At 42.4% G+C, this 26,650-nt stretch overlaps 1 protein-coding gene across 1 annotated transcript in view; it reads right to left on the bottom strand.

Moving 5' to 3' along the window:
* LOC139551984 (volume-regulated anion channel subunit LRRC8A-like) overlaps positions 1-26,002 on the bottom strand; it is a 38,553-nt gene extending 12,551 nt beyond the window's left edge. The window contains exons 1-2 of the mRNA XM_071363318.1: positions 25,883-26,002; positions 6,817-8,938 (exon numbers count right to left, since the gene is read on the bottom strand). Coding sequence (XP_071219419.1) covers positions 6,817-8,928 — 2,112 coding nt within the window. The 5' untranslated portion in view covers positions 8,929-8,938; positions 25,883-26,002. The remainder of the gene's footprint in view (positions 1-6,816; positions 8,939-25,882) is intronic.
* Positions 26,003-26,650: the final 648 nt, after the last annotated feature.

The following is a 26,650-nucleotide window of genomic DNA, read 5'->3' as shown; positions in this document are numbered from 1 at the left end:
GGGAGCTGAAAGTCCGTATTGCCCAGCGACAGCCCCGAAACCTGAAGGATCTGGAGAAGATCTGTAGGGAGGAGTGGGCCAAAATCCCTGCTGCAGTGTGTGCAAACCTAGTCAAGAACTACAGGAAACGTATGATCTCTGTAATTGCAAACAAAGGTTTCTGTACCAAATATTAAGTTCTGCTTTTCTGATGTATCAAATACTTATGTCATGCAATAAAATGCAAATTAATTACTTAAAAATCATACAATGTGATTTTCTGGATTTTTGTTTTAGATTCCGTCTCTCATAGTTGAAGTGTACCTATGATAAAAATTACAGACCTCTACATGCTTTGTAAGTAGGAAAACCTGCAAAATCGGCAGTGTATCAAATACTTGTTCTCCCCACTGTATATGACTTGTTTCAGGAAACTAGGCATATGTCACACGTCACTACTTCACAGGAGCAGCATTTGAAGAATTTTTTTTAATCAAAATGCGTTTTTTTGGCAGAAATGCCTTTTTGAACATGTGAACGTTCATGTGCCTTAATAACAAAGTTGTATTCCTTCCATAAATATGAATAAAATTGTTCAAATTACGAGCTTAGTTGGTTTAGCCATGGAAGAAGACAGGAACCTTCCCACTAGCCATGATTAGCTGAGAATGTATGGGCTGGACATGCCGGGAGTTGAGTTTGGATTGGTCTGCCATGTAGCTCGCTTCTGTCTATAACGTGAGCTGTTCAGTATGTGTTGCCAGTCCTTTCTACGGCGCCGTTTTGGAAAGACATAACGTTAGCCATCGAGAACTACAAAAGTTTTGTTACTTTTCTCAACAACGTTGTCCTGAATTTAGCAGGTGCTACTGACAGATCAGTAGACAAAGTGATGGGCTACTTTCTGCACACGCCACGGTCAGTGTGAACCGGAGTGACTTGACACAAAGCTGGCCAAACAAGTTGAAGCTAAAAACAAAATGTTAAATGGTTCTAAAAACAAAAGTTAAATGGTTCCAGTCTGCCGTGAAGCGTTCATCCACGTATACAGGTAAAAGTCTAGCTACATTTTCCAGATAAGTTTCTAATTTTGTCAGAAAGTCATTTTTATTGCAAGTTAAAGCATACTGTTAGCTCGCTGGCTCCCTAGCTAATGTTACCTGTGTGATCTGTGTAGTAATATTATTAAAATCAGAAACCCATTTGCATGGCTAGTTATAGGATAATGTTAGCTAGTTAACATTGAACCTAGTTTGTTAGCTTTAGCTACCTACATATTCATACTATAGCTAAGACAATTTGTATTGGTAGTAGTATGAGTTGGGGTTATGCCGGTTCATTGTTTAGCTAGCTAGTTACATGTCTAAACAAAAAAGACTCCACTTCGGCCCGATTATTACATGACCAATCAAATTAGTAGGTGTGTCTGGGGGTGATTACGGCCATCGATTGTATTTTATGAAAATGTGTACATCTAGACAATAGTGACCCATCCACTTAGCTAGATGTGGGTGAGGGGTGGTTATAGTATTTCCTTTACATGACCCATCAATTTAGACAAGTGTGTCGGGTAAGCGTCATCTAATAACGATAAAATGTTTATAAAATATTTTTAATCTGGACACTTTGTTTTTGATATTGCTCCTATGCAAGTACTATCCCTGTACCGTTTACACCTTCTGTATCCTGTGCATGTGACAAATAAACGTAGATTTTATTTGATATAGTGTGGGTTTACCACATGGCCTTACATGTGAACCCTTAAGAGGGTGTGAACGATGCTGAATGGGTGTAGACAAAGATGAGCTCTCCAGTAGGTGTACCAAAACATTCAAGGGCCATTTTAGTTATAGCCTAATGTTAGCTAGTTAACATGGAACCTAGTTTGTTACCCTCTGAAAAGTGGGGTTATAAGTTTATCAACTTTAAATGCAGAATTACTTTCCCACTGTTCCTCCACGCTCCTGAGTGGCACAGCGGTCTAAAGCATTGCATCTCAGTGCAAGAGACATCACTACAGTCCCTGGTTCGAGTCCAGGTTGTATCACATCCGGCCGTGATTGGGAGTCCCATAGGGAGGCGCACAATTGGCCCAGCGTCGTCCGGGTTTGGCCGGGGTAGGCCGTCATTGTAAATAAGAATTTGTTCTTAACCGACTTGCCTAGTTAAATTAAAAAATACAGTGTGTGATATACAATTTTCTCTACTTTATCCAATATAAAAAACACAATTTCAAATTTTGCTACATAAGACCGAATTGAGGCGGTTGGTCACATATGGAGAGTGTTTAGTAACAAAAATAAGGGGTTAAATATGTACATGTAAAAAATGTAGTGTTTCTTGTTCTTTCTTATATCTCTCAGATATAGGACAGACTCTTCAGAACAAACTTCCTTTAGATTTTTTGGTTGGACTATCTGTTGTGAATCTGTTATTCAATGCATTTGTATGGGTCAATAGCTTAGACTCTTATGGGTTAAACATCCTTCCTCCCAATGAAGTTTCTATGTGAGAATTGCCAGAACAATCTGAGATACCAAAAATATTTTTTGCTCCCGCTGGAGCGGAATCGCCTTAAAACCATGATAATAGTATCGTTTAGAGTAACCATCCGATCCCACACACAGCAGATGCCCACCAGAACACAACAGGGAGAATGTTGTATAACCTCCCAGAATTCCTTGCAAGCCCTCAGCATGTTTCTCACTGTGAACTCGATTCCTAAATAAATCAATTGGATGAACGGCGTGCTTATTAACCCGACGGTAATGCACTGGCTCACATTAGACATTACAGGCAAATTGGTTGTAAAGAGTCTGAGGTCAGCTTATCAGGTGATCCGAGTGTTGTTCATGCAAAATTCACAAATTGGCCCATGCAAAAACACAAATGACCAGAGCTATGGCTAAGTCACCTCACATTTATATAATTAAAATGATATTAAATTATGTAATGTGTTTACATTATACATTATGTATATTTACATGATATATTACATTTAGTTAGTGTTACACTTTCACTTACAAGTGTAACTTACAAGAGCTAGCCTACACTAATATTATTCTCAAAACTCTCTCTAAAAGTCAGAAATGAGTTAGACAAGAATTCGCATAAATCAAAGTTCATGCAAATAATCTTCTTAAACAATTCACAAAACTCCTGAATGAGTCTAAGACAGCATCACCCTGAGGTGTTCTGTACAGAAGACAGTAAATCTTTTCCAGCTATCATTGGGGTTGCAGGTAGCCTAATGGTTAGAGTGTTGGGCCAGTAACTGAAAGGTTGCTAGATCAAATCCCCAAGCTGACAAGGTAAAAAAAATATGTCGTTGTGCCCCTGAACAAGGCAGTTAACCCACTGTTAGGCCGTCATTGTAAATAAGAATTTGTTCTTAACTGACTTGCCTAGTTAAGTAAAAGGTTAAATAAAATGAAAAAAACTGCTTAACAAGGCTGAGTTGAATCTAACAGGGTGTTCAAAGAATGACTGTTTTAGAGGAGCTTGACTATACTAAATAGTCCTAAAAATGAATTCACTAGACATTTTGACTTCATATTGGCTTGAAGATGCTTACATTTGCAGTTACTAAAAAAATAAGTACAGTACCAAAATAGTGAACATCACCCCAGAGACAAGTTCTATTTATCTGCAGCCAGAAGCGTGACAAAGTCATTAGCATAATACAACTGTTCATCCGTGTACTTAAAAAATATTTTTTATTTTATTTATGAATTTTCTGCTTTACAAAACAGACAGATAATGACAGCAAACAATACATTCAGAATACCCCCACCCCTCAACTGGAGACAAAAAAAAATATTAAAAAACAACAGAACACAACATTGCTCTTAAGGAATTGGCACCTTGCTTCAATGATATTTGACATACTGTACAGTATAAGGACTATGCTCGACATTAAAAAGAATTACTGTGGATCATGGTTGGTTGCAGGTTGTATGTTGTGTTTCCCATCATCACGTGAAAGATACGTGATAAAGGGCTGCCATATCTTAACAAATGTATTAGATCTGCCAGAGATATCATGTTGAATCCTTTCTATATGTAGCAAACTGGTGACTTCAGCTAACCAGGTTTTAAAAACAGGTACAGTCTCCTTATTCCAAAGGCTTAAAATGTTTATTTTTGCAATAACCATGCCATATTGTAATGTTTTTTGTTCCCAGTGGGTTAAAGTCGTTAGGTGCTGTGACCTGCCTAAAACAGCAGTATCCGGGGCTGGTATGAGGTTACAGCTGTGTACTTCTGAGAAACACGTAAAAATATCCTGCCAGAATGTGTGCAGTTTGGGGCATGACCAGAAGAGGTGACCCAGGGTACCCTCTGCAGATTTGCACTGAGGGCATATCGGAGAGACCGAGGGGTAGAACGAGTGTAATTTGGTACAGGAATAGTGTAGTCTGTGAATCACTTTGTATTGAATAAGTTGGTGTCGGGAGTTTATTGAGCACAAGTGAATATCTTGAAGCAATTAACCCAACAGTCATCAGTCATCTCCATAACAAGGTCTTCCTCCCAGGTCTCCTTCAAATGTTACAGAGTAATATGCTGTAAAGTTATCTACAAAGCTGGAGATCAAGCTCTTGGAGCCAGGGGCAAATATACAACTCTCGGGCAGGTGTAATTGCCTCAAAATGTGGTATATTTAAGCAAACGTAGTTCCTTATCTGAAGATATCGGAAGAAGTTAGATGCGGGGAGATCGTACATTTCCCTCAACTGTGCGAATATGGCAAAAATATTGATGTAAAGGTCTGCAATAGTAGTAATGCCCTTTCTCTTCCAGAATAAAAAAGTGTTGCCAGTCGGTGGGGGTGGGGGGGGGGGGGGGGGGGCATGGTTATGGCAAATAGGAGTACAAACAGAGGTCTCCGGGAGACCAAGTGTTTTCCTTATGATACAATTTTTTTTGCATAAAGTTATTGCCAGTAATACCTGTAGGGGATTCAGTTGATGAAAATAAAAGTGCTGGAAGAGAGGTGTTGTGTATATCTTGGATCTACCATGCCAGGGTATGCATCCTGCCAATAAACCTAGCATTTGCTGCCCAATAACAATGTTGAAAATTTGGTAGGCTCAGGTCACCTAATTCTTTGGGCTTGATTATATGTTTTTTAGAGATCCGGTGTACTTTGTATCCCCACACAAAAGGCAAGATAATAGAATCCAAGGATTTGAAAAAAGCTTTACTTAAAAATACAGCCAGATTCTGAAAGAGATAAAGGAATCTGGGGAGTGTAACCATTTTAATAGCGTTAACACGGCCTATCATCGATAGAGGCAACACTCTCCAGATCTCAATGTTGCGTTTCAACTTCTCTATCACGTTGTGGTAGTTCAATTTAGGGTCCTTGGGGATGACAACCCCTAAATATTTAATTTTGTCTCCTGTGAATGTAAACAATATATGTTTAAGGAACTCTGGATTTAAGTCTCCTTTAAGAGGCATGAATTCGCTTTTATCCCAGTTTATGGTATACCCAGAGAGTTCTCCAAATGATTCGATGAGCTCCATCAGCAGTGGAAATGCCTATGTTTAGCTAAAGCAATGGCAGGATGGCTTCTGATACTGATAGCTAGGGGTTCCATAGCAATGGCAAATAGCAACGGACTCAAGGGGCATCCCTGGCGGCAGGAACGTTAAAGTGAAAAGGAGGGGATTTATTGTAATTAGTGAGAACTGAAGCCGTCGGGCACGCATATAGTATTTGACGCCAAGAGACAAAACTCTCGCCCAGACCAAACTCATTTAATGATTTCTGGTGCGTTAAGTGCAAGTATTGCAACTTTAGAATAAAGATTTAGTAGCTCTTCATACTGTCCCTCAAGGGTGGCGATGCATGTCTCGTGGTCACCTGCGTTTCCTTCCAGATCAATAATGTGGGTTGTATGTTCAGCCAGTGAGGTTTGCACTGATTGTAAGGATGAGTCGAGATGATTAAATCGAGCGTTCATGTCCTCTTCCATTTTCTTGATAGCTGCTAATATAATAGTCGGTGAGGGCTCCGAGTCAGGCTTAGCCATGCTAGCCATTACGGCCAGGCTAACGCAAGCATCGCCATCCTCGTCTTGTGCTGTGGTGGAGACTTTACCATCTTTCTTTCCGGTTGTTTTTGGATTAATTAGTTTCCCCATGGCCGTGTTTCTCATAGAGTTGCTCATTGTAGCAGTTTGGTCGGGCAAAAGTAGAATTTAAATAAAATTTAAGCAAGGGTGAGGAGGTAGTCGGAAGAAGCGTCTACTCCATGGTGCTCACTATCGCCCCCCTCATCTGTGTACTTTTAAAACTCTGGCACATTGCATCACATCAGACAGTTACTTTACTTGAACTAATTTGAAACATATTATTAGCACTATTAGGGTAGGCTGTTACTTTCTCAGAATATTGGGCAAATGAACTATTGAAGCGATAATTTTACCTCATTGGAACTATGGAGACATCTCGGTCTACTACACAAAACTCTACAATGTGTACTCTACAATATGTGCACAAGATCATTAGGGCAAATTATCCCTAACATAACCACGTACCGGTCTTCATCATGCTAAGCCCTACCTTCCTATGAGCCCATTCACATGTGAAAGAGGCAGGTAGAAGGGAGTAGGGCTTTTCAAGAACAAATGTCTAACATTTTCCTGTGACACACAGATAAATGCAAAGACAAGTGTTTTTTGCCCATTTGACCTGACCAGGAAATAATCTGGGCCCTAACAAAGATAGCTAGAAAAAGATAGAAGAAAAACTGTTGGTTATAGAGTTAGTTCCAAGTGTGTATCAAATATTTTCTCTGGGACGCTCAAATACTAGATCTGTACTCACCCTGTTGGCTGTCACAGCAAAGTACTGCAGGTTCTGGAGGAAGCCCACGTCGGCATGTATACTGGTCAGGTTGTTGTGACTCAGGTCCAGAAAGCGCAGTTTGCGGCAGAAGAACAGCTGGCCCGGGATGTTCTCGATCTTGTTGCGGTTTAGGTAGAGCCTCTCCATGTTCGTCAAGGTGCCGATCTGGATGGGGATATAGGCGATCTGATTGTACCACAGCTTCAAGTTTACCAGACGGTGCAGGTGCTGGAAGCTGATGATCTCCTCAATGGTCTTAAGGTTGTTGTCCTTCAGGTCAATCTCCTGCAGGTTGTGCAGGCTGAAGATGGAGTGCGGGATACGTTCCAGGTCGCAGCGCAACAGCTCCAGCTCTGTCAGGTTCACCATCTTCTTCAGGCTGTTGAGCACCATCAGCTTGGTGCCCTCATTGTTGATTGACAGCTTCTGGAGGTGGACCCCAACGTCTGTCACCACCTGAGGCAGCTTGGTCAGGTTACTCTTCAGACGGAGCACTTTGAGCCTCTTGAGCTCTCGTAGCCCGTCGATGACAATGTAGCGGTTGTTCTCTGCGCTCAGGTTCCCTGTGAGGTGCAGCTCGCTCAGGTTCTTCAGGCTGTAGATCCATAGAGGGATCTCCTTGATGTCAGTGAACTTGATGTGGAGGGACTTGAGGTTCTCCCTCAGAAAGGCCAAAGCTGGGGCCTCAATTTTTGCCGGTGTGTGGTAGAGCCACATCTCTCTCAGGCTGACTAGCTGGGCAATGATGGGGGGGATGGTGACATCAGGGATGAGCTCCAGCTTGAGCACCTCCAGTTCTATTAGGTCAAACACTGTTTCAGGGATTCCGTTAAGCATGAACAAGTGCAGCTCCAGTTTCTCCTGGGAGTTCTTGGTGATGCGTTGCCGCAGCTTGTCCAGCGTCCACTCATTGTTGAGGTTCAGCTGACGCAGTTTGTTCTCGCTAACCTCCGACAGGAAGACCGCAAAGCGTTTGGAGTAGAGCGGGTCATACTGGTCTATCATGTGCAACATGAAGGCAAAGTCGTTTTTCACGTCTGGTATGTCACTGTATCTGCTCTCCTCGCGGATTGACTCAAAGGAGTAGCGCTTAAGCGAGCGGCTGAGCATCCAGCAGAGGGTGTACATGCAGATGAGACCGTAAATCCCCACCAGGCTGATATAGAAACATGCCAGAATCTTGAAGAGTGTAGCCAGGGGGTGAGCACAGTGGTACATCCTATAGCCCGTCAGCTTCTCAATGTCCACCGTGCAGATCACACTGAACTTGATGTAGTGCACATAGTAGGCCGTGTAGCAGATGATCAGGATGAACTTGATGACTTTGATGATGGTCTGGCGGATGTAGAGCCGGTAGACAATGTCCCCTTCTTCGACGTGGATCCGGAACTTCTTGACCTTCTCGAAAAGAGCTTTGGCCTGCTCGCCTTCCTTCTTGTCCAGGACACCCGTGTCGGAGCGGTCAACAATGCCCTGCTCGATGAGGGACTTGGTCCTTTGGAGCATGGGCACGCTGGCCTCCACGTCCTCGCTGATGCATGATGCCTTCTTGTCCATGGTACCGTTCATCTTCCCCAGGGGCTTGGGGTCGCTCTCCTCCACTACAGTCTCAGACAAAGCCCTGGTGGTCCATGGTGAGTCAAAACACTTGAGCAGGATGGACACAAAGTGCTCCAGTTTGGAGCTAGTCCGGGGGAACTTGAACCAGAAGTTACTGCAGGCCAGGAAGATGAGGGTGTGCAGTAGCACCAGGTAGGGGAAGTACTTGGCAAACCAGTGCAGCTTGTTCTCATAGCAGACCGCGTCAATGTAGTTGTACTGGTGCCGGTCCAGTTCATACTGGATGCCTTTTGGCTCTGGGTCAAAGGGGTCACGGAAGCTCATATTGAGGTACTCGCAGGATTTGTTGACCACCCACTTGCAGGGCAGGCAGATCATCTTGTCCTGGGTTACCTGTAGCGTGCCCCCAAACACGGCAATCATGAGCATGACGATGGAGATGTAGTCTGTGAAGACGTCCCACCATGGCTTCAGGATGCGGTACGCCGGCTGTGTGTCGGCAAAGTACCGGAGCTCTGTGATGGGGATCATGATGGTTTACCTATAGAAAGGGAGAGAAAAAAAATGTAATGCAAGACATTTACAATGCCACTCATATACTTCAAAGTTCATTAGAGTAAAATCTTCAAAAGGTTGGCTCCAACATGCTTGAACTACAAACATAGCTCATCAAATCGAACAGGATTGCACAATAAAGTCAGAGAATTATTTCCGTTGTGGTGAAATACGTCATGTCAGCATGAGTTAGGGCTGGGCCATATACCGGTATTGATACACGGACCGGTTTGGGTTTTTACTTTACCTTCTTTACCTTTACTTTACCTATAACCGTATTTAAATGTTTGGTTTGTTAAATGTGATACGCCATGTGTAACGTGCATTTTTATGGTTTACTTTGCTACTTAAGTCATCTCTCTCTGCTCTCTCTCCATGCCTCTTTCCACACAGACCTAGCCCCGCCCCGTCACTCAAGGAGCGGATGTTGTTCTTCAACCACGAGATACTTGCATTCAGTCTCTGCATGATTAATGCAGCACATTAAACAATGTTGAAGACAAAGATGCTGTTTTCACTTTGCTTCTTAATATAAATCCACTAGTGTTCTATTAGTTTGTGTTTCTTATATCTGCAAACAGCTAGATTGTCTTTTCTTAGCAAATTGGGCCTGAATCTTGTTACCCGCTAATGCTAATCGCTAACTAGCTAATAAATGTACTGAGTCAGAGCAAACGTAACTAGCTATACAGCCTGATAATAACAGTGATGGTGTAGACGTACAGTACCAGCCAAAAGTTGACACACCTATTCATTCAAGGATTTTTCTTTATGTGTACCATTTCCTACATTGTAGAATAATAGTGAAACTATGAAATAACACATATGGAATCATGCAGTAAACAAAAGTGTTAAATCAAAATATATTTGAGATTTTTCAAAGTAGCCACCCTTTGTCTTGACAGCTTTGCACACTCTTGGCATTCTCTCAACCAGCTTAACCTGGAATGCTTTTCCAACAGTCTTGAAGGAGTTCCCACATATGTAGAGCACTTGCTGGCTGATTTTTATTCAGTCTGCGGTCCAACTCATCCTAAACCATCTCAACTGGGTTGAGGTCGGGGGATTGTGGAGGCCAGGTCATCTGCATCTCAGTGCCGTGATTGGAAGTCCTATAGGGCGGCGCACAATTGGCCCAGCTTTGTCCGGGTTTGGCCAGGGTAGGTAGTCATTGTAAATAAGAATTTGTTCTTAACTGACTTGCCTAGTTAAATAAAAGGTTAAAAAAATAAATAATAATAAACACTATTCTCATTCGTAACCCCACATATTTATATCAGCATGCAAACCCCATGAAGACCAATTTGAATGCTTATTATGGGAAATTCCATCATACTAATGATACCATCATGACATATCAGTTTGTTCAGGAATACAAAACATATTTTGGACGTAATCCTACTTGTAAACTAATTTCATTAGTTATAATAATCCCTACAGCCCAGGGGTTCCCAACCTAGATGATTAGGTATTTTTTTATTACAATTTGCGATTCTTTATATCTAAAACAACACATACATCTGCTGTACTTTAGGCTGGAAACAAGCGACTCTGATGCACATGGGAATATCTTTGGTTTGTCTAACATTCAGAAGCTGAGTTACGACCTTCTAAACTGGGAGTCAAAGAAATTGGACTTTGCTTGGGGAGTAATCTCATACTGTCACTATAAATTGATCGAATCACTATGTAAAAGAGAATATGTATAATTAAATTAAGGGTTCATATAAATTGTCATAAAACATATATTTGGTAGCAGAATAACATTTGGGGAAATCAGGTCTAGACTTCTTTTTCCTTATCCATTATTATCATCATCATCATTAAATAGCCTGCCTAAAATATGTCAGTCTTTTTAAACTACGTACAATTTCAGGAAATTAGCTTCAAAACAACATTTTCCAAATGTCCAAAAGGGGGCGTTGGGGAAAATATTTTTCCGAACCCCTGCTACAGCCAAATGTTTAGGCTAAGCTTCACCACCAAGTTAGTTCAAACAATTAGGAAGTCGTCTTTATGATGCGTTTTACAATAGGCCCACAGCCCAGTCAGCTATTTTCAGGTCAAGCCAGTGTGTGGGTTGCCAGAGTGGTGTGTGTGTGGGGGGGGTCTACTCCATGTCAGGGACATCCCAGACATCCTGTGAGCAGACAGAGAACACTATGTGGCTCCAAGAACACAGGAAGCTGGATGCAGAGGGGAACAGAAACTGACACCGCACACAGATGCTAAAGTAAGCAATAAATGTAATACATGTATTGTTACAAGACCCCGCACAAAAATGAGTAATCATTGTGACTCGTACTTTAAAAACACAAAGTTATATAAAGGACAAGCCCATCAGGTAGGCAAACTTGACATTGTAAGGAAGGCGAGCTTTTGAGAAGTTGTTTATTTTTTAAATATTTTTCTTGAGAATTAAGAAAACAGGGACTGGCTGCAAGAGTGAACATGTTTCTTACGGTATTTACTCATTGAGTACTCAGTGAGCATTGAGAAAAGGCTCACATCCTCATGGTGTTCCATCTGTTATGTCGAGCTCAGCTATAGGCAAACTGTATCCTCTCCAGCAGTGATATTTTATCTCCCAGACAGCACAGACGTGGAAAAATGTAAGGTTACTTGCATAACCCTGGTTCTCTGATATTATGAGTGAGATCTCTTCACTAAGACTGCCCACCCTCTCGGAAGTGCCTATCAAAAGTGTTTGTTGAGACAGACAGGTAAGAGTGAATGAGGTGAAACCCTCACACTTCCATAAAAGGAACAACTCTCCCGCCTTCTGGTTATTCTCAAGCATGCTTTTCTTCCTCATGCTCCTGCGAGCAGGGGAATGCGGTTAGATATCTCATACCATAATATCAGAGAACCAGGGTTATGAAAGTAATCTTTAGTTCTCTTTCAATTATTTGTTTTGATATCTCACATGGGGATATGGCCAACTCCCGTATTGCAAAACATGCTCTCCAAAGCCAGGGAAGTCCCAACATCAGCAACCCTCAGAGGTCCCGAAATTAATGGAGTACGTACCGAAGGGGTGCAGAGACAACCCAACAGGGGAAAAACTTCATAAAGTGAGGGGGAGCCCAATATAAGATGCATACAATCTCAGTTTAATGAGATATGCTCCAAAAACAGTGCCCAAGAGGTAAACTCCTTTGTAGGAGAGGAACCTTCCAGGCACCTCCAAAGATTATCGCCCCATTATAATGGTTCCCATGATTCGGCAGGATATCGTCGAAAAGAGAAGGGCCCAATAAGTGATGCGCATAACACCCTTGCCAGAGCTCTCCTACAATCCAAGTAGATGCGAACCGCACGTAATGGACAACAGGGACGCCCTTCTAGAGAAGGCAACAGGTGAAAAGCCATCGGCTCCAAGGTGCGACAATGGGAAAAAGTCGACCCGGGCCAAAGACAGGGTTAGGTACATTGACCTGAAAAACCCCAGGGCAGACTGTGGGCGCGAACAGTGACTGGTTAAGCACAGTCCACACATACGCTTAGTGATGCCAAAGGCCTTAGTAAAGTGAAAGAAGGAGGAATATTACATCTCCACACTTTCCAGTGGCTAATAGCTGCTGTGAAAGGGTTTTAAGCACAACAGACATGTCCCAGGACGAGCTAAAAGCTCAGAGACTGGGCTTAAGCAAAGCGCCCTGCTTAGAGACTACACAACAGTTATGGATAATCTGTTTCAACCATCTCTGAACTTTGCTCCATTCATCTTAGCCTTGATCCTGACTAGTCTCCCAGTCCCTGCCGCTAGAAAACCTTACGCCTTGGAAGGCCGAAAAAGTGGCTAAAGGGCCATAACAAAGATGAACCTTCTCGCACTCCAACAAATCCTGCAAGGAGCATAGGACCATGGAAAACAGAGTGTAGTGAATAACAATCTGTCTAGTCGCACCACTTCTCCACAAAAAAACACACACCAACTGTGAAAACAGGAAGCGTGCATAAGTGGCTGCCACTCTTTTCCAAAAGTTGCAGGCCTGTCTCTTTCCCTTTTTTTCTAAAGAATCTGGGTGAGGATGGAGAATTGCTTCGTTCGCTAGGGTATAAACCCTGCATGACGATAGCCAGGGTTGGGGAGTAACTGATTAATGTATTCTGATTACAAAAAATGACTTTTAAATTCAGAAAGGATGGTCGGGAAAAAAAGACACCTTTCTGTTCTCAATGACATTCAATTCAGCATTGGAAAAAAGGCACAATTTGAAGTTTGTTTCACCTAAATGTGAGTCTGACCACAAGTCAGAGATCACGTATCCTTTTTGTCTTCTTCTAATGCATCTTAATACAAAAGTAACAGAAAGTAAATGAGATTACATTACTGAGTTTGGGTAGTCCAAAAGTTACATCACTGATTACTATTCGACATGTAACTAGTAACGGATTACATTTAGAAAGTAACCTACCCAACCCAGACGATAGCTGCCAGGACTGATCGTAAGCACAGTTGTAACTGCCGACCAAAAAAAAAAAAATCACTGGTCATCGAGGAGCTCAAAGATGAAGAAGATAAGAATAAGGCATCACCCACTTCTCCTGGGTATCAGCTCTTCCATCTCTTTGGGATGGGGTTTCCTCGGGCCCTATCGTGTTATAGCTGCAGTAAGTCAGTCTGGATAGATGCGGGAAGCAGGCTGTCTCGGGACAGAGACCCTTAGCAAGAATCCTGCTAGTGAGGGGCTCTTAGCTTCCCTGAGGCAAGGGCAAACTGGTACTGCGGGGAGCTGTTAATAAAAAAAAAAATCAGGGCTTGAGTCTTTTCCCGTTGTATAGATCGATTGACGGGCGCTGAGCCACTACAGGGGATGGCCACCCGATGTCCAGTCTGGCCGCAGCCGCTTTCAGACATAAAAGAGCCCAAACTTCACTGGAGGTGGTCTGTGGGCCTGAAAGGGTGGGAGAACGGGGTCGTCAGTCCCCATCTCCTGCACTATCTCAAGGATCTCCATGATATTAATCCCATCGTGATCCCCCAACTCGCCTTCCCCTGACACTATGTCGTCAGCCATTGAGGGGAGAGAGTCGAGGCTAGTGGGGCGTTAGCTAGCTAGAAGCTACCTTGTGGTGAAGGTGTGCCGTGGCTAGCTCAGTGCTGGCCAAGTTAGCCTTCAGAAAGAGCGCTTCCGCAACCGAAGGTGCCATGAAGGCTGAGATGGTCAGTCTAGTAAACACAATAGGTGAATGTAGACGATAAAAGGGTGCTCACAACGCTACCGTGTTGCAGGTAGGGTATGGTAGCAAGGTTAGCTTGCCTCTCAGCAAGGTAGCCAAGTTAGCCTTGCAGAGGGGGCTAACTGAGTCTCAGTAGCTAGCGGAGACTGAGAAGTAGAAAAGGATTTCAAAACTAAACCTTCCGGTTAGTACTCAACCTCTCGACAGGGTATGAAGACCTACAGTTGAAGTCGGAACTTATCCTTCAGAGTTCATTTCTGGGTATCCAGTCGATATGAGGCGAGCTAGAGTAGTGCGACCATTCATGAGGAAGAGAAGCAAGAATAACCAGTGGGTGGGAGAGTGGCTCCTTTTATAGAAGTGAGGGTCTCACCTCATTCGCTACTCTACCTCTGTCTCCAACAGACGCTTTTGATAGGTACTTCCATGAGAATAGGCGGTCGTAGCGAACCCCCACATGTGAGATATCAAAATTAATAATTGAAAGAGAACGACCCATTTATTAGGACCAGGAGTTTTTACTGATCACATGACCTGATTAGGGAAAATAATCTCTACCCTGGTCAGGACAAGAGGTCAGAAACACCTTTGTCCCGAAACACTAATACTACTACTACGGTCTACTGGGGAAACCAGTAGACCGTAGGACATTCTTCAAGAAATGAAATCATTATTCAGGTACACAAGTCCTCCGCATTTGGACTGTTTAACCCAGACACGCTACTTAATGAAAACATCTCAAACTGAGATCATAGTGAAGCTTAGAGTGCCTACCTCCAGCAGAACAACCCCTTCCAGTATCACAGACAAATTTCAGACATCAGCCATCTAATCAGTTGAAAGAGATTTCCTGTTTCCTTTTTATATGTGTGAGGTCAGTTGGGGTGGACTGGGTGTAGACTTTAGTTTCTAGCTCCCTCTCTCCATGTGCACCTCCCCTTCTACCTGCAGGAACTAACAGGAAGAGAATAAGGGAGTGTGGTCAATGGAAGCTCACAAAAGAGCCTCATCCAGTCCAAACCAGTCAGACGAAGCCATCTGAAGTCGCTCTATAACTATGGATCGCTGCCCTCTCTTACATTCCCCCCCTCCCTCCACCCCCCCCCCCCCCCCCTCTGTAGCACGAACCAAGTAACCTATCAAATGAAGTCTTTGTTTGCACAAATTTCAAGTCGTGGTGGCATGACTTCTACAATTCCGTCTGAGCGCATAAATAATGAATAATGTGTGCCAGCCTACTGGGTGACTCAAACAGCCCATTATACAGCTGCTCAGTTCACAGTGCACCTAGCTGCGCACTGAGCACTATCTGGCAGATCTAACGATGTAAGGGCACTTAGGGCAGTTCACATGGATCACTGTACGGCAGCTTGATAAATCATTCCCGTTTGCCCCTGGGGTATTAAACATATGGAGATCCATCCAACAACAGTACACAAAACATACTTTCTCTCTTCCTGCTGGAGTTACACTACCGGTCAAAAGTTTTAGAATACCTACTCATTCAAGGTTTTTTCTTTATTTTTACTATTTTCTACATTGTAGAATAATAGTGAAGACATCAAAACTATGAAATAACACATAAGGAATCGTGTAGTAACCAAAAAAAGTGTTTGTATGTATGTTGTATGTATGTATGTTATATTTGAGATTCTTCAAATAGCCACTCTTTACATTGATGACAGCTTTGCACACTTGGAATTCTCTCAACCAGCGTCATGAGGTGGTCACCTGGAATGCATTTCAATTAACAGGTGTGCCTTCTTAAAAAGTTAATTTGTGGAATTTCTTTCCTTCTTAATGCGTTTGAGCCAATCAGTTGTGTTGTGACAAGGTCGGGGGATACAGAAGATAGCCCTATTTGGTAAAAGACCAAGTCCATATTATGGCAAAACAGCTCAAATAAGCAAAGAGAAACGACAGTCCATCATTACATTAAGACATGAAGATCAGTCAATTCCAAAAATGTCAAGAACTTTGAAAGTTTCAAGTGCAGTCGCAAAAACCAAATCTAATTTTATTGGTCACATACACATGGTTATCAGATGTTATTGAGAGTGTAGCAAATTGCTTGTGCTTCTACTTCTGACAGTGCAGCATTATCTAACAAGTAATTTCTAACAATTCCACAACAAATAATACACACAGATCTAAGTAAAGGAATGGAATAAGAATATATAAATACACTGCTCAAAAAAATAAAGGGAACACTTAAACAACACAATGTAACTCCAAGTCAATCACACTTCTGTGAAATCAAACTGTCCACTTAGGAAGCAACACCGATTGACAATAAATTTCACATGCTGTTGTGCAAATGGGATAGACAAAAGGTGGAAATTATAGGCAATTAGCAAGACACCCCCAAAAAAGGAGTGATTCTGCAGGTGGTGACCACAGACCACTTCTCAGTTCCTATGCTTCCTGGCTGATGTTTTGGTCACTTTTGAATGCTGGCGGTGCTCTCACTCTAGTGGTAGCATGAGACGGAGTCTACAACCCACACAAGTGGCTCAGGTAGTGCAGTTCATCCAGTATGGCACATCAATGCGAGCTGTGGCAAAAAGGTTTGCTGTGTCTGTCAGCATAGTGTCCAGAGCATGGAGGCGCTACCAGGAGACAGGCCAGTACATCAGGAGACGTGGAGGAGGCCGTAGGAGGGCAACAACCCAGCAGCAGGACCGCTACCTCCGCCTTTGTGCAAGGAGGTGCATTGCCAGAGCCCTGCAAAATGACCTCCAGCAGGCCACAAATGTGCATTTCTTCCTCGGTGCGCACTGTCACTGTGTCCGTTTCCATCTTGTCCAGCTGTGTCTAACATTTCACGTAAACCCTGTACCTTGTGTGCATTGAAGTAGAGGTCCTTGTACCTAGCATCGAGCATGGTGGCGACACAGTAAAGAGGCTCAGAGAGAATGGCACGAATCACTTGTTCACAGCCTTGAGAACTTTTGGAAGTTTTAACCCTACTGTCTGTGTCGGCAGTTTTGTTGAGCAGGCATTTCAATGCCATGACAGAGGGTATCACGTCTGCTGCAGACGCAGTTGATTAGCTTATTTCTCGAGTCAGCTGTTCGAATGGAGCTAGGGGTATGTTCATGTTTCCAAGTTTCAAACATGTTCTCAAATGCCATTGAAATGGCAGCAGCGGTATGAGAACCAGCACATTCTTGAAAAATCTGAAAAATAGCGCCTACTTGGTAGTGTGTACCGGGGGCTCGAGGTGATTGACCAGTCGGAAAAAACCAACATCAGCCATGACAGAGAACAGTTGATTGTCAAGGTCAATGAACTCCATTATCTTGGCGTTAATGGATGTCGCCTTTGAGTTGTCTCGCTGAAAATGTCGTACTCTTTCAAGTGACTGCTCGACTTGAACTTGTTTAGTTGTTGGAAGTGTGCCCTTTGTATTTTTCTGCTTTTGTTCTGTGTAGCGCTGTATTTTTGTGGCGTCATTACGTCATCTACCTACGTTTATATAGGTATGCACGTCAGCTGTGACATTGGTTTTGCACATTGGTGTTAAACTAGACATTGGGCCGATGCTGTCCTTTTTAGAAATATATCGTGCATCCCTAGTTGAGACGCAGGGCCTCAAGCTCAACGATGATCTTGGAGGGTACTATGGTGTTGAATGCTGTAGTCAATGAACATCATTCTTGCATAGGTATTCCTCTTGTCCAAATGGGATAGGGCAGTGTGCAGTGTGATGGCGATTGCGTTGTCTGTGGACCTATTTGGGCGGTAAGCCAATTGAAGTGGGTCTAGGGTGACAGGTAAGATGGAAGTGATATGATCCTTGACTAGTCTCTCAAAGCACTTAATGATGACAGAAGTGAGTGCTATGGGGTGATAGTCATTTAGTTCAATTACCTTTGCATTCTTGGGTACAGAACAATGGTGGCCATCTTGAAGCATGTGGGGACAGCAGACTGGGATAGGTAGAGATTGAATATGTCCGTAAACACACCAGCCAGCTGGTCTGTGCATGCTCGGAGGATGTGGATAGGGATGCCGTCTGGGCCGGAAGCCTTGCGAGGGTTAACATGTTTAAATGTCTTAATCACAACAGCCACAGAGAAGGAGAGCCCACAGCCCTTGGTAGAGGGCCACGTCGGTGGCACTGTATTATCCTCAAAGCGGGCAAAGAAGGTGTTTAGTTTGTCTGGAAACAAGACGTCAGTGTCCTTTTGTGGTCCGTGATTGTCTGTAGACCCTGCCACATAAGTCGTGTCTGAGCAGTTGAATTGTGACTACACTTTGTCTCTATACTGACATTTTGCTTGTTTGCTTGCCTTGCAGAGGGAATAACTACACAGTTTGGCCATATTCCCAGTCGCCTTGCCATGGTTAAATGCAGTGGTACGCGCTTTCAGTTTTGTGCGAATGCTACCATCTATCCACGGTTTCTGGTTAGGGTAGGTTTTAATAATAGTGGGTACAACAACTCCTATACACTTCCTTATAAACTCACTCACCAAATCAGCGTATACGTCGATATTATTCTCTGAGGCTACCTGGAACATATCCTATTCCGCGTGATCAAAACAATCTTCAAGCGTGGATTCCGACTGGTCAGACTAGCGTTGAATAGTCCTTAGTACGGGTACTTCCTGTTTGAGTTTCAACCTATAGGAAGGGAGAAGCAAAACGGTCAGATTGTCCGAAACGAGGGCGGGTGAGCATTGTGGAAGTCAGAGTAACAGTGTTCGTGTTTTTCCCAGCGCGAGTGCTACAGTCGACATGCTGATAGATTTTAGGTAGCCTTGTTCTCAAATTTGCTTTGTTAAAATCCCCAGCTACAATAAATGCAGCCTGAGGATATATGGTTTCCAGTTTGCATAAAGTCCAGTGAAGTTCCTTGAGGGCCGTTGTGGTATCGGCTTGAGGGGGGGATATACACAGCTGTTACAATAACCGAAGAGAATTCTCTTGGGAGATAATACGGTCGGCATTTGATTGTGAGGAACTGTAGGTCAGGTGAACAAAAAGGACTTGAGTTTCTGTATGTTTTTACAATTACACCATGAGTCGTTAATCATGAAACATACACCCCGCCCTTCTTCTTCCCGGAGAAATGTGTATTCCTGTCGGCGCGGAGCACTGAGAATCCAGGTGGCTGTACTGACTCCGAAAGCATATGCCGAGAGAGCCATGCTTCCGTGAAACAGAGTATGTCAATCTAGAAATCAACCCGTGTCCTGATTTTGTCGACCTTATTGGACATTAGCGAGTAATATACTCGAAAGTGGTGGGTGGTGTGTGCACCTCCGAAGTCTGACTAGAAGACCGCTCCAGTCTCCCTCTTCTCCGGCGGCGTTGTTTTGGGTCGGCCCCTGGAATCAGTTCAAACGCCCTTGGCTGGAGCGGACAAAGGATCTGCGTCGGGAAAGTTGTATTCCTGGTCGTAGTGCTGGTAAGTTGACATCGCTCTGTTATCCAATAGTTCTTCCTGGATGTATGCAATAACACTTAAGATTTTCTAGGCTAACAATGTAAGAAATAATACATAAAAAAACTAAATACTGCAAGGCAGCACTCTCTGTCGGCGCCAGCTTTCACAACCATCAAGCACTATGATGAAACTGGCACTCATGAGAACCGCCACAGGAATGGAAGACCCAGAGTTACCTCTACTGCAGAGTATACGTTCATCAGAGTTAGAGGCCTCAGAAATTGCAGCCCAAATAAATGCTTCAGAGTAACAGACACATCTCAACATCAACTGTTCAGTGGAGACTGATGAATCAGGCCTTCATGGTCGAATTGCTGCCAAGAAACCACTACTAAATGACACCAATAATAAGAAGAAAGTCGCTTGGGCCAAGAAACACTTGCAATGGACATTAGACCAGTGGAAATCTGTCCTTTGGTCTGATGAGTCCAAATTAGATTTTTTGGTTCCAACCGCCATGTCTTTGTGAGATGCAGAGTAGGTAAACGGGTGATCTCCGCATGTGTGGTTCCCACAGTGAAGCATGGATGTGAAGGTGTGATGGTATGGGGGTGCTTTGCTGGTGACACGGTTTGTGATTTATTTAAAATTTAAGGCACACTTAACCAGCATGGCTACCACACCATTCTGCAGCCATACGCCATCCCATCTGGTTTGGGCTTAGTGGGACTATCATTTGTTTTTCAACAGGACAATGACCCAACACACCTCCAGGCTGTGTAAGGGCTATTTGACCAAGAAGGAGAGTGATGGAATGCTGCATCAGATGACATGGCCTCCACAATCACCCGACCTCAACCAAATTGAGATGGTTTGGGATGAGTCGGACCACAGAGTGAAGGAAAAGCAGCCAACAAGTGCACAGCATATGTGGGAACTCCAGGTGAAGCGGGTTGAGAGAATGCCAAGAGTTTGCAAATCTGTCATCAAAGCAAAGGGTGGCTTTTTGAAGAATCTCAAATATAAAATATATTTTGATATGTTTAACACTTTTTTGGTTACTACATGATTCCATATGTGTTCTGTCATAGTTTTGACGTCTTCACTATTATTCTACACTATTATTCTTGTCACGCCCTGACCTGAGATATCTCTGTTTTCTTTATATTTTGGTTAGGTCAGGGTGTGACTCGGGTACGCTAGTTTTTTTTATTGTCTAGGGTTTTGTAGGTCTAGGTGATTTGTATGTCTATGGTGGCCTGATATGGTTCCCAATCAGAGGCAGCTGTTTATCGTTGTCTCTGATTGGGGATCATACTTAGGTAGCCATTTTCCCTTTGGTGTTCGTGGGTTCTTGTCTATGTGTAGTTGCCTGTCAGCACTCATTTGTATAGCTTTTGGTTAGTTTGTTCAGTGTTCATTCTTTTAATAAATTAGAATGTACGCATACCACGCTGCGCCTTGGTCTGATTCATACGACGCACGTGACAACAATGTAGAAAATAGTAAAAATAAAGAAAAACCCTGAACGAGTAGGTGTTCTAAAACTTTTGAACAGTGGCAAGAAAAAGTATGTGAACACTTTGGAATTATCTGGATGTCTGCTTAAATTGGTCATACAATTTGATCTGATCTTCATCTACTCACAACAATAGACAAACACAGTCTGCTTAAACAAATAACACACAAGCAATTATGAGTTATGTCTTTATTGAACACACCGTGTAAACATTCATAGTGCAGGGTGGGAAAAGTATGTGAACCCTTTTAGTTTTAGTTCAGCAATATTCTTGTGATGTGTGAACTGCTCTTGAAGTAATGCCACAGCATCTCAATCAGGTTGAGGTCAGGACTCTGACTGGGCCATTCCAGAAGGTGTATTTTCTTATGTTGAAGCCATTCTGTTGATTTACTTCTGTGTTATGGGTCGTTGTCCCGTTGCGTCACCCAACTTCTGTTGACCTTCAATTGACGAACAGATAGCCTTACATTCTCCTGCAAAAAGCATTGATAAACTTGGGAATGTATTTTTCTGTCGATGATAGCAAGCTGTCCAGGCCCTGAGGCAGCAAAGCAGCCCCAAACCATGATGCTCCCTCCACCATACTTTACAGTTCGGAGGAGGTTTTGATGTTGGTGTGTTGTGCCTTTTTTTCTCCACATAGTGTTGTGTGTTCCTTCCAAACAACTCAACTGTAGTTTCATCTAATCCACAGAATATTTTACCAGTAGCGCTGTGGAACATCCAGGTGCTCTTATGCGAACTTCAGATGTGCAGCAATGTTTTTTTTGGACAGCAGTGGCTTCTACCGTGGTGTCCTCCCATGAACACCATTCTTGTTTAGTGTTTTACATATCATAGACTCGTCAAAAGAGATGTAAACATGTACCAGAGATTTCTTGTAAGTCTTTAGCTGACACTAGGATTCTTCTTAACCTCATTGAGCATTCTGCGCTGTGCTCTTGCAGTCATCTTTGCAGGACGGCCAGTCCTAGGGAGAGTAGCAACAGTGCTGAACTTTCTCCATTTATAGACAATTTGTCTTACCGTGGACTGATGAACATCAAGGCTTTTAGAGATACTTTTGTAACCCTTTCCAGCTTTATGCAAGTCAACAATTCTTAATCTTAGGTCTTCTGAGATCTCCTTTGTTTGAGGCATGGTTCACATCAGGCAATGCTTCTTGTGAATAGCAAACTCAAATTTTGTGAGTGTTTTGTATAGGGCAGGGCAACTCTAACCAACATCTCCAATCTTATTTCATTGATTGGACTCCAGGTTAGTGGACTCCTGACTCCAATTGTCTTTTGGAGAAGTCATTGGCCTAGGGTTTCTAATAGGTTTTCCAACCTACACTGTGAATTTTTAAATAATGTATTCAATATAGACTAGAAAAATACAATAATTTGTGTGTTATTGGTTTAAGCACACTGTGTGTGCCTATTGTTGTGTCTTTGATGAAGGTCTGATCAAATTTTATGACCAATTTATGCAGAAATCCAGGTAATTCCAAAGGGTTCACATATTTTTTCTTGCCACTGTGTGTGTGTGTGTGTATATATCTATAAATAAACATAATCTCCAAAAATATCAGACAGAATTATAATCACATGGTGAAGCCTTGCCTGATTGAACTGCAACATAACTTTACCACATCAAAGTGTTTCCCTGACAGTTGCCTGACATAGTATTCAAGTAGGCAGGTAGAGAGCTTTAGGCTTACCTGCCACCCCTCCTGAATCTTAATTTATGTTATTCCCCAGGTAGATTGATCAACGTAGTCTGATCGTCTGGGCTACAGAAATCTGAAAGCATACCACTAACAGAACAGTCCTTGTGTAGAAGTGGGGGTACAGGAGAATAGTAATGCCCAGCTGAACACTGGACGGTAATGCATTTCAGTAAGAGATTACCAGAGTTTGTTTTACGTCTCCCTCCAGAACAAGCAAAGATGATGACCAGTCTGTTAAATAGTATGGCTTGTTTTATGTAAGGCTTTGAGGAGAGGAGTAAAATAAGAGAATTTGGTGGCCGATTCCTGAACAACGTCTATTTGCGCCCCTACTGGATGGAAATTACAAGTGTAATGGCTGTGCTCAATGCAATGGCACTTATAAACACCCACAAACAGGGAAATCGATCCCAATCAAAGGTGTTATTACGCGCTCCACTAAGGCAGTTATTTATCTTATAACTTGTCCTTGTGGTAAAAATTATGTGGGTAAAACAAAGCGCGAATTAAAAGTACGTATCTCAGAGCATCGTAGCACCATTAGGTGCAAAAACTTGACTTACCCAGTTGCGGCCCACTTTTTGGAGGCAGGCCACTCGATTTCGTCTCTGCATTATATTGGCATCGAACATGTCACCCTCCCTAGGAGAGGGGGTGACCTTGATAATTTATTGTTAAAACGAGAGGCTGTCTGGATCTTTAACTTAAAGACCCTTGCTCCCTTCGGTCTCAACGTAGACTTTGATCTGAAGCCATTCTTGTGATTATTGTGACTTTGCCATTGTAATTGTTTGTAAGCTTGTGTAGTCTAAAATGAGTCTATGATCGTATGCTATCCATTTGTTTTTTGTATGCTGTTCTTTGTTTGCAATTTTAATATTTGAGAATTAACCAATGATATTAGGCCACTCTTGGCCATGATTACAGACACCTGTGTGTCTTTTGACACTATAGAAACGAGTCATCCCGCAGTGTTTGTGATTATACCCTGATGAAGACAGCTTGGCTGTCGAAACGTTGGTAATTACATTTTTGCATCTGAGCTCCTACAGTGTGCGGCTCTCCTTTATTTTCAAGTTTTCTACTCCGCTAGCCAGCACCTCACCTAAAAAGGTGTGCGTTTCTTTTTCTTCTAGATGGTTTTCAGATCCTACCCTCAGCCTTATGTAGGTACAGTGAGTCAGTGCTCCCACCTTCTGAAGACAAAGCTACCATTGTCCAGGCAGGGCTGCGTTGTCCAGGCAGTGTTGACTGGCATACATTAGAAAAAGGGCCAAACATAGAAATATAATTACTAGAAGGCCCATCACCACTGCGATTTGTATGTACCATGATGGGTACACTAAATTGGAGATGCTAGTTCTAATAATTATATTTCTATGCGGCCAAACCTGAGCCAAACTTATATCCCTGAGTCAAGGCCAAATAACCTCCTCCAAGGGCATTACCGCTCTTTACCTGGAACTACAGGGAGTCATTCTTAGAGAAAATATCAAAGAATGTAAAAATTGGGAACAAATACCATCCCTCTTTAAAAGAGCATTAAGACGTTGAGTGATGTATCTGAAATTCATCAGAGGGTGATTTGCGCTGCCAGAGGATCCAAGGACAGTTGAGACACTCAACATTTAAAAAAAATGACATTTGATTTACAAACATGGTGGTGCGTAGCAGACAAACAAGCATTTGTTAGCACCCTAATCAACACCAAGTACTCGACAAAGAAGTTAGAGGTCAAGTTGTTTGCAACATTTTTACACACAGGGTAATTACATTACGTGTCCCTCTTTATGTCAGCCTTGTAAAAGAGATGTTGTCTTTCTTCAACAATGTTTTGAAAGTAGACCAAGGCTGAGACAGTAGAACAGTCCAGTGCATAGGATTAGCATGAGGGCTATGTGTGTTTGTTATGATCTGGTGAGTAACTTCAAAAATAACACTTTGCAGAACATACCAGTGACCTCACCGATGTCCAGCCCCGGGGACAGACAGTGTCACAGAGAGACAAGATGATGTCATCATTTTATGTCAGGGCATCCATGCTCAGGTGTTATAATTGGGTGGAGGCGGGAGACTTGTAGTGGTGGCCGTTACTTTTGGGAAAAAATAGCAATTTTGTGAACAGTTTCACCTCTCTGAAATAAAAACACTCCAATTTAGCCTTGATGTCCAACTCACATACAGGGTTCTGATGGCATCAATGTGATGTGTACATTTAATTTATAATTTTCTCCATGAGGTTCAGTGGACAATGTTAAGTGGCCTGGCTGGAAGTCTATATGATGTTCTGGACAGTAGCCTACCTGAGGTGCCCCCAGGGCAGGTAAAATGCCAACAGACAGAATAATATTGTTTTTGGCACTAGAGCCAACTAACGCTAACTAGTATCAAAGTATGGATATGTCGTCCAAAATAATATCGCGAAATGTAACTATATACATTCTTCCCCGTCACTATCAAAATCCATTATTTGTAGAAATGCAATTGCATAGAATGACATGTTGCCAACTGATGTGTTATTACAGACTGCAGATAATCCAAGACAGGTGAGCATTTGAAGGCCCACTCAATATGTGCTTCTATGTGCCATTGTTTGAGCTCCCTCAAATTACCTGTTATTAGTTTTTTTTTTACAATACATGTTGTAAGGCCTACTTTACATTTTTCCAAATATTCATTCCATATTGAAATATCATCCCATGACATTAATTAACAAGTGTATATCCAGAAATCATTATTTATCGTCACTAACATGTTATCCACATTGCAACGATTTATAGGAAAGTGGTATACAATTGCCTACCTAGACTGGTGTAAAATTAAATCGCTGTGAAATCATAAAAAGACTAACAGTCTGCGTGTGCCAGGTGCCGGTTGAATGGCACGTGTTATGGCTCCAACAAAATGCACAAGCTGATAATGAAGCAATAAGCCACAAAATACAGTTTACGTTTATATATAAAGTCGTTTCGTGTCTATAACAAAGGTAGAATTACGTTATCACCGACAGTCTTTGTTGGATTCCCAAACAACACCCCGGTGACGCTGTTACGATGTCATACACAGAAGTCGACATTTTTCTCTGAACATCATAATGTATAAAGTCCTTACTCACCTAATTTGTTACAGTAACTGTCTTTATCCTTTTCCGCACATAATTGAAACATTTCGTATTGGTTCACAGAGGGGCAACGTTAAGGTTCACACTAACCATCCGCAGCACGTGTGTGTCGTGAGCAACATTAGCATATAGTGGAATCGGCGGTTCGCCTTCAAAATAAAAGTATTCAATTGAAACTGATGCAAACGGATAAAGTCAAAACATGCCACAATTGGACTTTAATTATATACAAATGAACAAGATACAAATAGACTAACCTATGGATTGTGCACCCATTAAATGGGATATCAGCCACTCAGTGACACCCACAGAACACAACTATGTAGAATTTGCACAGATATTAGTGTTTTAGCTCTTATTGCAAGACTTTAACTGTTGGAAATCACCATCCCAGTCAGTATATTGTGTGTATTGAACATTCATATTCATATTAATTTACATAGACTTAGATCTGAAGCCATTCTTGTGATTATTGTGATTGTGCAATTGTATATGTTTGTAGGCTTATGTAGCCAAATTGTATCTATGATTGTATGTTATCTATCTATGTTTTTTGTATGTTATTTTAATATATGAGAATTATCCAATGATATCAGGCCACAACTGGCCATGATTACAGACACCTGTGTGTGTCTTTTGACACTATATAAATGAGTCATCTCGCAGTGTTAATCATTATACCCTGATGAAGACAGCTTGTCTGTCGAAACGTTGGACATAAATATTTTTGCATCTGAGCTCCTAGAGTGTGCGGCTCTCCTT

The sequence above is a fragment of the Salvelinus alpinus genome, chromosome 24, assembly GCF_045679555.1.
Source record: "Salvelinus alpinus chromosome 24, SLU_Salpinus.1, whole genome shotgun sequence".
Taxonomy (NCBI): domain Eukaryota; kingdom Metazoa; phylum Chordata; class Actinopteri; order Salmoniformes; family Salmonidae; genus Salvelinus; species Salvelinus alpinus.
Note: the sequence above shows the minus strand (reverse complement) of the source record. Positions and strands in the feature narration are given on the sequence as shown.